Source organism: Humulus lupulus, chromosome 8 (assembly GCF_963169125.1).
Source record: "Humulus lupulus chromosome 8, drHumLupu1.1, whole genome shotgun sequence".
NCBI classification, from domain to species: domain Eukaryota; kingdom Viridiplantae; phylum Streptophyta; class Magnoliopsida; order Rosales; family Cannabaceae; genus Humulus; species Humulus lupulus.
In genome coordinates this window covers 4,311,182-4,324,003 of record NC_084800.1, presented here as the reverse complement: position 1 = coordinate 4,324,003, position 12,822 = coordinate 4,311,182, and the positions used below count along the sequence as shown (strand labels likewise).

At 37.8% G+C, this 12,822-nt stretch overlaps 1 protein-coding gene across 1 annotated transcript; it reads left to right on the top strand.

The window, feature by feature from the left end:
• The first annotated feature begins 9,626 nt into the window (after positions 1-9,626).
• On the top strand, positions 9,627-12,423 carry LOC133794237 ((3S,6E)-nerolidol synthase 1-like). The gene is made up of 7 exons (XM_062231450.1): positions 9,627-9,785; positions 9,922-10,240; positions 10,331-10,715; positions 10,874-11,092; positions 11,211-11,352; positions 11,506-11,754; positions 11,889-12,423. The coding sequence occupies exons 1-7, from the start codon at positions 9,693-9,695 to the stop codon at positions 12,174-12,176; spliced, it is 1,695 nt and encodes a 564-aa protein (XP_062087434.1). The 5' UTR covers positions 9,627-9,692; the 3' UTR covers positions 12,177-12,423.
• The last annotated feature ends 399 nt before the right edge of the window (positions 12,424-12,822 follow it).

Genomic DNA, 12,822 nt, shown 5'->3' with positions numbered 1-12,822 from the left:
TAAAATTCCTCAGTGAACGGTTTTGGACTATTTTGGATATTCTTGTGTGTTTCTGACTTGCTTTGGGATTATTAGTGTGTTCAGAGACTATACCTTGTATTTTTGTGATTCAATTCCTCTATGGCTCCCAAGAAAGCAAAAACCATGTCTACCGTCCAAAGAGCCAATGTCAATATTGCCCATACCTTTGTTAATCCCACTGCGCAAAATAAATTCGAGGAATGGATAGTAAAGAATAAAACAGTGATAGTAGAGTCTCACTTTAGGCCCAGTGAATTGGATGGCATACTCCCACAGATGATTATCAATCGAAATTGGAAGCAGTTGTGTGAGCCAAAGCTTTTGGCTAATATTAGTTTGGTAAGGGAGTTTTATGCCAACGCTTTTGTCGAGCGAGATGATCACACAGTGTTAGTTCGGGGTAAGAAGGTGTGCTATTCTCCGCAAGAAATCAATAGGTTCTACGGCCTCAATGATCCTTGGGATGATGATTATCGCGCAGGGGCCGCAGAAAAGGACTACGATTTGCTTCTAAGGGAAATGACGAAGCCTGGTTCCACTTACAATATGGGGAGTGACATGATTACTCCAAGATCAATTAGGGCTACATGTTTGAGTCCATATGGGCGATTGTGGAACAGGTTCGTCATCAGTACTCTCATGCCTTCCACTCAACAAATGGAGGTGACCACTGAACGTCTTTACTTGCTCTATTGTATCTATTCGGGCAAGTCGATTAATGTTGGGCGGCTTATTGCTGAGAGTATCAGTTACATAGCGCGAGGGGCCACATCTGGTGGTCATGGGCATGCTTCATTAATTACCAGTCTCTGTAAGGATCAAGGCGTCCCAATGAACATTAATAAAGTATGTGAACAGTCTCCAATCATTAGTCATCAATCGGTGTTACATCAGGATGAGAATTATGGGGGTGTTCCTCGACCCACTGGTTTGGGATACGAGCCTGTTGATCCGAGTCTGCTGTCCTTGCCACCGACTGATGAACAGCCTGAGACCACAAGGCCGAAGAGAAAGGGGCGGAAACCATCTACTTCTAGAGCTACTGAAGGCTCTAGTTCTCGACATTATAGTACCATGCAACAAGACATAGAAGAGTTGAAGAGACAACAACAGCTGTTGTTGCATGGTCAGGCGGACATTCGAGATCGTCAATTCCACATGACGAATTACATGGCCGATTTTTGTGGGGCATTTGCGCGCTATACGGGCTTCAATGATTTTCCCCAATGCCCTCCAGAATTGCGCCAGCCATATCAGCCGCCTCCAGATTCAGATGATGAAGAGTAACTGTTCGGTTGTCAGGTTTTTTTTTTCTAGTTATTTTATTTTATTTTTTTTTCTTTTAGTTCAGGTCCTTTGGATTTTGTGAAACAGTGAGGGCACTGTTTATTTCAAGTTTGGGGGACTATTTACTTTTCTTTTGATTTTTTTTTTATTTTTAATTTTAATGTTGGATGACTGTACAAAACTATTATTGACTGAGACAGGTGGGCTTCAATGATGATATATGCTAATTCCTTGATGTTGTTAGACTGATGCTTTGGATATGTAGACTGTGTGCTTAACCTGTTGATAATTGATCTGAGTATTGTCATTTGTGTAGTATATGTGTTTTATTTAATTTATGCTCTACATTATATAAGTTTATAAGTATTGTGGGAATTGGTATGTATGGTGGATGTTGAAATAAGCTAGAACTTGCTCAGTTGATTTGTTGAGACGAAATGCTAAATGAAGTATTGAGAAGAGATGATTTAGGCAATTTTCTTTGTAAACGTTTGAGCCTTTCTAGCTAACCCATAAAAATTTATCCTTAGTTACCCTTTTTGAGCCTAAAGTTTTGGTTTTTGTTCTTGATTATACTATTGAGCCTAAATTTCCTAACTTCATCATTTTTCCTTTTCCTTTGTTATCATAAGCATATAATTTGTGGGAAAGTGGAATGGAAAATAATGATGTATTGGTATGATTTGAATGTAGTATGATTATACAAAAAGAAGAGAGAGAGAAGTTTTTGAGAAAATAGAAAAAAAAAATTTCACTTTGTCACACTCCTTGATTATATATAGAAAAAATTAAGTTTGGGGGAGTGTGATTTGAAAAAAAAAAGTGATGAGTATAGAAAAAAATGATACAAAAAGAAAAGAAAAAAATGATGAAAGTATGTAATCTCTCTCTCTAATCGTATAAAAGGGTGATTTTTGGTGTGGTAAAGAGAAAGTTGGTTGGTTTCAAGGTTTATATGCTTATGGTAATTTCGAGCTTAAATGACTATTTATCTACCTGTACCTAAGCCAATGTTATGAGCCTATAAAAGTCCTTTTGATCTACTTGATACAGATTTTATATTAGTGGAGACAAGTTAATTGAGCAAGCTTATGGTGAATTTTGATGGGTTTGTGGTATGAATGGATGTTGATACTTGTAAAATTATGTTTTGTATGGCATTTGTTAAATGAAATATGTATGTGCATGAATGACAGTATTTGGAGAAATTATTGATATGTTGAAATTCTAGTCACATGATCTGAAGCATTGGTTGAGCGATTGAAGAGGAATTGGAATTTTTGAGAAAAATTATGCCCCTTGTCTAAGTTTAAATTTTTCTGTGAAGTTAAGTCATCCAATAGTTTTTTTTTTTTAGTTTTGGATTGTTTCTTTGTTCTTTCTTTTGTTTGCTTGAGGACAAGCAATCAGTCAAGTTTGGGGGTGTGATAAGCGTACAAAATGTACGTTTATTTATAACATTTTCATATTGATTTGGTTGTTTTTCTCAAGAGAAAGTTTCTATTTAATCTGTTTGGTGAACTTGTGCAGTTTGTCGTTATAATTCTGATTTGTTCGAGAATTTGGATAAATGTTGGTTTTAGTAGCCGAAAATTGGCCAATATGTGGAAATATGGTACAGGCGATATATCGGCATAAGAAGGAATTCCAAATTTTGTCTTTGCAGAAACGACATCAGAAACTCGCGTTTTCATCGAGAAAATTCACCAGGAGATATATCGCAGCATCATAGGCGATATATCGGCACGAGGGCATTTTTGGAAATTTTCATGGAAATTCGTAGGTTTTTGGAGATTTTTGTAAAAAGAATAAAAGGAAGATCGGAAGGGACAGAGAAAAAAAAAGCATTCTGACGGCAAAAGGAAAAGAAACAGAGAAGAATCCACGTTTATTTCGTTTGTGTTTATTTTTATGTTTTTGAATTTTAGATTGTGTGATGAAGTTTAATATTATGAACTAAATTCTTATTTAGAGTATTTTAATGTAGTCGCTGGATATTCTATTCGTTTTTAATGCAATTTCTATGAATCTTTGAATTTATGGTTATCTATTGTTCTTATGTTTAATGCTTGTAATTGATTGGCCATCTGTTGCATGATTATTGGTTTTAATTCAATATCTGAAAAGTGAGAATTGGAATAGCTTTAGACAATAGACATAGATTTCAATTTAGAACGAAAGTATCAAATTGGTTTGTGTAGCAATTAGGTTTTTGTTCTTAATGCGGTTTATGTGTAGAATTTATCACAGACATGTAGAAAATTCACAGGTAAACTGAATATTTTATATCTTGAGAGAGAATAGAATTGTCATTAGTAAACTTGCTATAACCATAGATCAAAGAAACATATTAGTTGTATTATTGATTGAATAGAATTGAAGGTTGATGAAATTAGAATACTCTAATCTTTCGCTTATATTAAATTTCGTTAATTAAATTGTGCTTTCTTAGTTTATTATTAATTGTTAATTTTCATTAAAATTTCATTAGTCAAATAGAAATAAAAGTTTGCTATTGGTAATTATTAGATCAATTCCCTGACGGAACGATAATATATTTCCACTACTATTACTTGTTTATTCGATTGCGTATACTTGCGCAGTAGTAAAAATTCGCAACAATGGCCAGCATCTTCTTCTGTAAAAATGATTGGTTGCCTCTCCAATCGCGGTTGTTTTGGAAGACGCTGCTCTGGGACGAACTCTACTCCATTATGCGCCTTGAGTTCGTTTATGTACCTCTTTGGGCACCCCTGCTCGTGCCAGCCAAATGCAGACCTCCCGAGATTGTGGATATCTCTCCTCCTACCACCGGAGGAGGGACGTCTTGATCTATCCGAGACCCGGGCTGACTGACCGGGACTTCCGGAGCAGGTCGGCTTGCTGGAACCCTGTTCCGTGTGTACTGAGCCAATGGGCCGGCTCTGATGAGAGTCTCAATCTCATCTTTCAAGTGTCTACAATCATCTATATTGTGGCCAACGTCGTTGTGGAAACGGAAAAACTTGGAGGTGTCTCTCTTCCCCTTCTGGTGCTTTAACGGCTCCGGCTTCTTCCAGGGGATGCGAGCAGAGTTCGCTAGGAAGATGTTCTCCCTAAAGTGGGTGAGCTCAGTATAAGTCGCGTAGACTGGCTTAAATTTTTCTACGGACTTATTCTTCTTTAGGCCGTGCTGGTTGCCCTCGTCGTTCCCCTTTCTTTTGCCTCCACCAAACTGGTTATTCTGTGTAACATTCTGGGTTGCTGTCATGACCTCCGTTCCCACTCTAGTGGGTTGCTCAGGAACCTGGCTGGTTCCTGCTACTGAGGCTTAGGCCTCCTCCAAGTTGATCCATCCATGGGCCCTATTCAGGAATTCATTCACTGAGCTGACTCCCTTCCTTTGTATTTCGTTCCAGAGTCCCCCTCCGACGAGGATTCCAGTTCTCAAAGCCATGAGCTTGGAGCTGTCATCCGCATCTCTGGCCCGAGCAGCGACGTTTGCGAACCATCTCAAGTAAGCCTTCAGAGGCTCGTCGGGTTGTTGCCTCACATTAGCCAGAGAGTAGGCCTTGACGCGGGCGGCCTGGGAGGGTCGGAATGCCCTTTTGAAGTCAGCAGAGAAAGTTTTCCAGGAGCTGATTGATTGTTTCTTGCTTTGTTTGAACCACTGCCTGGAGGGAAATATCAGACAGCTCAGCTCAGGGCTAATGTTGTGGGCCATCATCAGGGTATTGAACATCCCCAGATGATCCAACGGATCTCCGTCTCCGTTGAATTTGGACAGGTGCGGCATACGGAAACCGGGTGGGTAAGCCGTTGCTGCTATTCTGGGGGCGAAGAGCTCAAGCTCGTCCCCCAAATCATATTCGTCTTTCTCTTTCTCCGACAGGAGCTTCCTCATTAGCTCCTCCATCTGAGCCAGGCGCTCAAGGGTTTTGTCCTGACTTCCTTGGTTATTCCGGGGCTGCTCGACAGCTCCGGATCCATTGTATACGTTTGGTGGGTCATTGCCCCTCCTATCTTGAGATAGGTTATTTGGGGCGTTCCCACCGTTACGCACCTCGGACAGGTCTCCCCCTGAGCGAGCATGGCTGCCACCTCCCATTGGTTCCCCTCTATGAGAGTTAAGACGATCTCGAAGGTCGCCCCTCGGGGTGGCTTGAGGACTCTGCCCCGAGCTTAAGCGTTGACGCAGGTCTCCGCCAGAAAGGTCACTCCGGCGACTGCCGGTCCAGTAGCTCCTGTTAGAGAAGCTCGGAGTCTGCCTCTGGGGGTGAGGATTCGGGCTCCCTCTGGGTGCCCTGCTACGTCGGGAAGGTCCTATGGATGGTGGGTTTCTCCTGCTGCTTCCATAAGCTGGAATATCTCGGATGGGCCGAGGAGGAGACGGATATCTTATGGGCGACGGAGGATGCCTGATCGGAGATGCAATCCTGGTTCCGTCCGGGCGGATCAAGTTAGGTGGGGGCCTTTCAGCCCTGCTAACCTGCGGGTCCCACGCCTGGCGATCTGGACGAGGCGTAGTACGGCTGGTGGGGACGGGCTGGTGCTGTGAGCCCTCCCCGGATCTCCTTCTGGAATTCCTTCGAGCCCTCCTGGGCGCGCTCGAGGCTGGCTGTGAGCTGGGAGTTGAAGTTCGAACCGAGCGGCTATACTGTTGTTCGGCTCTAGGTATTTCTTCGAAGTTTGCCTCTCGACGGTGCGATGAGGGAATAGAGTTGGATGTCGGAGGTCTGTCCGAGCGGCTAGGCTTGGACCAATTACCCTGGCGGGACTTACGAGTCTCGCCTTGCCTCTTTCCGACGTTAGCGTCGGTTGTAAGAGGGGGTAGTCGGGCCAACACCTCCTTAATCTGCTGACTAGCTTTCGCCAGTTGGCTCCTCAACTGAGCGTTCTCCATTTCTACCGCAGTGTAAAAATCTGGGTTTGGATTAGGTGGCCGGGGCACCAAACTTCCAGTGTCATCCTGGCCAACCGGCTGCTTGCCTGGCCACTGTTGGACTTCGGGATTTTGTTCACCAGAGATGGCGGCATGATGAGCCTCCTGCCCATCATGTTGTTCCGCCTCGTTACCAAGTCTTGATCGAGTGGTCACCATAGTTGGATGTTTGCGATAGCACCAATCTAACTAGCTCTCAATGAAAGCACCAAACTGTTGACGCGGTTCTTCGCCAACAGGTAATTAAGAAAATAAGAGGAAGGGATTAGTGCTTAATAATGAACCGAAATAGATGATTGATCTTTTAATGGACTGGTGACACAAATACGGTTTTTAGGTGGTTCAAAGGTTAAAATCCTTCTACTCCACCAGCCAATATTATTGTTGTATGCCTAATAATCTTTTAGAGGGTATTTCCTTACACAATAGAATCCAACCCCTTGCAACTCCCAGGGTCTCCATATTTATAGGAGAGGGCACCTGGGAGTTGGTAAGGGGGGTCATCCCGTGACCTTCTTACCTATCATGTCATTTTCTGTGACATTCATGATTAATTCCTAAACCCTGACATGTGAAGTGTGGTCTAATCAATAGGTAAGGGGGATAATGGGCCGCACGGCCCAACCCAGTTGTGGGTGCCTGAGTACGCACGTTCACACTGCGTGTCCGAGAAGTCAGGGGTATATCAGACACGTGATGTCTGATATATGCACGTTTACCTTGCGTGGTTGACTTTATAAAAGGTCATAGCCTCCAACTCCAACTCGTACCACGAGCTGGACGGCGCCTCGACCTGTGGCCCTCACAGTCCTGACTCGGTCCTTAAGTAATCTTGGCGAACCTTTGGATACCCCGAGCTAACGAGGTAGGACCTGACGACAACAGCTCCGGTCATGGGGGGATCCACGGGGCTGATATAATTTAGGCCGTATCTCAGCTCGCTAATAGCCCGTTGGAAAATTAGGGCGTACAAATATAATATCGAATGTCCAGTGGCATATACTACAATTATCCCTCTGGTTTCTAAATCCATGTAAGACTGCAACAAAAATATTCAAAACATCACAAACCAAAACTCTTGGCCTACAAGGAATTAAATTTTAAATATATTTATATACATAATGCAGTCAAGTACTAAGTCATTGAAAAATACACATATGATGAATGAAACATGATGATTTAAAAGCTCCAAGATTCCTAGGCTAAGACCAAGGCATATATATAACAAGAATCCTAAGACCAATGTCACAAAATATGTTGTTCAACCTGCGTGCACCATCTGCTAGCAAATGTTATTGACATCAAAAGAAAACAACCGAAATTCTAACAACAAGACCAGCTTGATATATTTACCTACCTATTGCTCTGTCAGCATATATTTGACAAACCTCAAACAAATTCTAAAAATAAGGGGAATTTTATCCAAGATTATCTAGCAAAAGAAAAGAATATGTATTAAAACTATAGCATTTAGAAATAATATGAAAAAAGCCAGCAAACATAATCAGATGACAACAAATAATAAGCCAAATATTCAAGTCTCTAACTAAATTAGATGATAAGAAGTCATCTTTGTTTACAAAAAGAATGGTGAAACTACAATCATGACTACATCCAATGATTCCAGTCCTTACAAAAAGAAAAGTTTGACTGTTTCTTTCAAGCCAACATTTCCAACAAATCAAATAGCTACATCCACATAAAAAAAAACCATAACTTAGATAAAATTCCAATATTCCATAACCACAAATCATAACTCATATTTAAAAGTCCAAAATCTAATAGAGTAATAGACTAATCTAATACAACACAAATCAATTCTAAGTTCACAACATAATAGAGAAATCACACCAAAAAGTTCAAATTGTACAGTCTAAAGATCTAATAAGTCTAAAAGCCAAAATTCAAATTCAAACAAGAAGGTAGAAAATAAAGTCCAAACCAAAATCCAACATACATGGTGATATCAATTTCCCATTGTCTCATGGGGATGTAATGTATTATTTACATTTCAATTGTATGAATAAATTTTGTATGCATATGAATTTTTATTATGATAAATATAATTTTTTTTTACAAGTTATGGTAATAACAATTAATTATGTGAGTAATTTTTTATTTAAATTTATATCAAACTTCAATTGTTAAAAATATAATTAAAAGTTTTAAAAAACATATATCGAAAAACTATTATTTATTTATATAAATTTAATGTTACAGCGACACCTAATAACTGTCGACGTTTCCAGCAACGACAACACCTATTAACTGTCGGCGTTGCCAGCAACGGCGACACCTATTAACTGTAGGTGTAGCCAGCAACGATGAAACTTATTAATTGTTGGTGTTGCCAGCAATGGCGACAGTGTTTAACTGTCGGCGTAGCTACCCTTACGCCGGCACAGGCAAATACGACAGTTAAAAACTGTCGGGAAAGTCGTTTTTGTAGTAGTATACTACCATATATAAATATAGTCTTTTGGCAAAATGACCTATTTTTTAAATTCATTTTGCACTTTAGTCTAGTTTTAATAATTGTTTTCAAAATAACATTTCATAATTTAGACAGCTAGTCGAAAATTTAGACAGATGGTTGAAAAATTCAAACAGCCGATCGAAAATTTTAGACCGCTGGTCAAAAAATTTAGACAACTAGTCGAATTTTAGACAGAGATCATTTTACAAAAAATTATCAAAAGTAGACCAAAGTGCAAAATCATTTAAAAAAAATATCATTTTCAACAATTTCTTTCAATTCATAAATCTTCAATAGCACGTTTGATCTTTTAATATATTAGAAGCCTAAAAATATTTTTTTAATGTAGAAAAAAGTATACGCTAACTCTATTCTTTTAGGGGTAAAATCTAACAATTTTTTTTAAATGGTGATAATATATACTTTTGCAATAATTAAGATACTAATATATCAAACTAACTAAAAAACATAAGAAACTAATATCATATCAAAGAAATGATATTTCTTAAATAAAAATGTCAAAGACTTGAATCCCAACAAATTATAATTATATATTATATGAATAATATTTTTTTTGGCTGAATACTAAACACTTAAGTGGGTGTACTTTCCACCTCTCATACAAACATAATAGCATATAAATACAAAATAACAATGATTAAATTAGAAAGACGGATAATTAATGAAACTTATTCACATTAATTTGAATATATATATATATGTGTGTGTGTGGGTCACACATGATGAGGACGGGATATGACTTTTTGTCTCTACAAACGGGTGCGGAGGACTCTCGAGAAACACATGTATAATTGTAATATTTTATATATTATCTTAAAAAAATAATGGACCCTTCGTTTTCGTAGGACCTTTCGTTTCAGTTTACTTTATATAAACAGAACTATATGTGTATGATATAACTTCAATTATATTATCGTCTATCTCATTATATCTTCTCTCTCTCGTATTATTAAACTTCGGATACTCATGGCTTCTAAAGAAACCCAAACTAGCGAAATAACAGCCATTAATCCTACTACAACTCCCTCTAAACAACCCTATGGATTACAAAGTTTCACAGTTAAGTTTGGCACATATATATATATATATATATTGCCATACTACTCCTCATGTTTTTCGCCGAATCATATATATATATATATCTGATCATTAATTATATATGTTATTGATTAACTCTTTCCCTTAATTATTTCAGGACAAGTTTTACATGGAATATGCACGCAATATACAAGAGATCAAGAACGTAATGAACAATATTATTTTAGCTGATTATGATCATCAACACTCCATAGAAGGTTTGAACTTGGTCAACGCTGTGCTAAGACTCGGCATTGACTACCACTTCCAAGATGAGATTAACGCTATCCTTGAAAGGGAACATCTAAAGATCAGTAGTGGTGATGACGATGTTGTTAACCATGGCTTTTACAATAATAATAATGTTCAAGACTACCTCTACGACGTTTCTCTTCGTTTTCGATTACTGAGACAAGGAGGCTATGACGTCTCTACAGGTACTATATATACATATTTTACTATAAATAATACATATGTAAAACCTTATACCAATCTACTAACCAATTAAATTATTGCTGTGCATACAGATGTGTTTAACGAGCTGAAGGACAAAAAGGGAAATTTCAATCCTTCAGTGGCTGAAGACAGAGAGGGACTAAGAGAGTTGTTTGAAGCCTCACAAGTAAGAATAGAAGGAGAACACGTGCTAGAGGAAGCTGAGGTCTTCAGTGGCCAACACCTAAAAGAATGGGCAAATCGTAATAATCATACAAGTGAAGCTCGGACTATTCAAGTAACGTTAGAGCAGCCATGTCATAAAAGCTTGGCCAGGATCACTGCCCCAAACTTTTTGGAGAGTTTATTCCCGGCCACCAGACACCAAGGCTGGATGACCCTTTTACTGAAACTGGCCACAACAGACTTCAAAATAGTTCAGTCCATTCACCGAATGGAAATTGTTCAAGTTTCCAAGTAATTAAGTTTTGTTGTGTTTCGATATATTTTCAATAATTTTAATCATACATGGTACCAAATTGAATTTCTTGTGTTTAGTCATGAGGCTTTTCAACTATAGTGAACTGAGAAAAAAGGTTTTTTTTTCAAATATTTATGATTGCATTGTTCAACAGATGGTGGAAAGAGCTTGGATTGGCTAAGGAGTTGAAATTTGCAAGAGACCAACCATTAAAATGGTACCTCTGGACAGTGGCAAGTCTAGCAGATCCAAGCTTGTCTGAGGAGAGGATTGAACTTACGAAACCCATTTCTCTTGTCTACATAATAGATGATATTTTTTATGTTCATGGGACACTAGACGAACTCACACTTTTCACAAACGCAGTTAATAAGTACAGACACATCACAATTTTTTTTTCTTCAATTAGTTAACATATATATACCATAATAAATTAAAGCATAAAAAAGTGTATGTATTATAAAACTTGAATCTGTTGATCGCTTTTGCAGATGGAATATAACCGCTAATAAAGAGCAGTTACCAGACTACTTGAAGATATGTTTCAAGGCACTTGATGGTATAACCAACGAAATTAGCCACGTGGTGTACAGAAAACATGGATGGAATCCCGTTGACTCCTTAAGAAAATCGGTATAGACAAATCAGATTACAATTAATTTGCCAATGAAATAAACATGCATATTAAACAGATTTGCGATCTATAATAAGAAGAAAACCTATTTGTTGTATTGACGTACGTGTAATACAAAATGCTGATATTGTTTTTTTGTTACTGTTCAAAAGTGGGGAAAACTATGCAATGCGTTCTTATTAGAAGCACAGTGGTTTGCTTCTGGGAAGTTACCAAATGAAGAGGAGTATTTGAAGAACGCGATTGTGAGTTCAGGGGTCCATGTGGTGCTAGTTCATATGTTCTTTCTCTTAGGTCAAGGTATATCAAAGGAAGCTGTAAACTTACTCGACGACATTCCAGGCCTTGTGTCTTCTACAGCCGCAATCCTCCGTCTTTGGGATGACTTGGGAAGTGCCAAGGTAACCTCATCATTGATTAGCATTATATGAAACCGCAATCAACGGATACAATAATAGCAATTAGAAAACACCAATAGTATTCAAATTTTGTATAGATGTGAAATGATGAGTTGTTCCATAACCATTAAGTGCAGGATGAATATCAAAATGGGCATGATGGGTCCTACGTTGAATGCTACATGAAAAAACACCAAGGTTGTTTGGTGGAAGAAGCAAGAGACCATGTGATCAGTATGATTAAAAATGAGTGGGAACGCCTCAATAAGGAGTGTTTCTCTTCAAAGCACTTTCCAATGTGCTTTAAAAAGGGTTGTCTTAATGCTGCTCGGATGGTTCCAATAATGTATGACTATGATGATAATCATCGCCTTCCAGGCCTCGAGGACTATATCAAATCACTTCTCTCTGAAACAATTAAATAGATTATTATTAGTTGAAAAAAACATGGTTGAAAGTAATTATATATTTTTAAAAAAATAATTAAAGTGTGGTTGTTGTAATTATGACTTTATATATATATCCGTTCAAATAAGAGCTAAAGCCGTTGTTACATTTATGAGCTGTTTATTATGTACCGTTCAACATGATCGGCTTTGTTTTCTTAATTTATACCTAAATATCAACTAGTATGTATATGTTTGCTGCTTAATTATAGGATTAAGAAAGCTATTGTGCGAGACATATCTACTAAAAAAATTTCTATCTTCCCATTTTTTAGTTAATTAATTATAAAAATTTCCACAAATATAATTCGACATCTATATTCTCATATAACATTAAAGTGTTTTGAAATTTTTATATATTAGACTCTTCAAATGCACATGACTCATCCAACAAAAATCCTAAAAAGTTGATTTGTGCAATAGGGTAAACATAGTTTAAATAGTAAAGATTATATATATATATATGTTCTTAACCTAATTAATCAAATACTTTTCATTAACTTTATTAATATATAAAAAAAATTAAAAAAAAATTCTTCTACTCTCTTTTTCTTTTGTAAACAAAAATCCTCATTAAAATTTTAAAATTTAACTCTCTTATGTATTATATTTTTTAGAAGTTTCT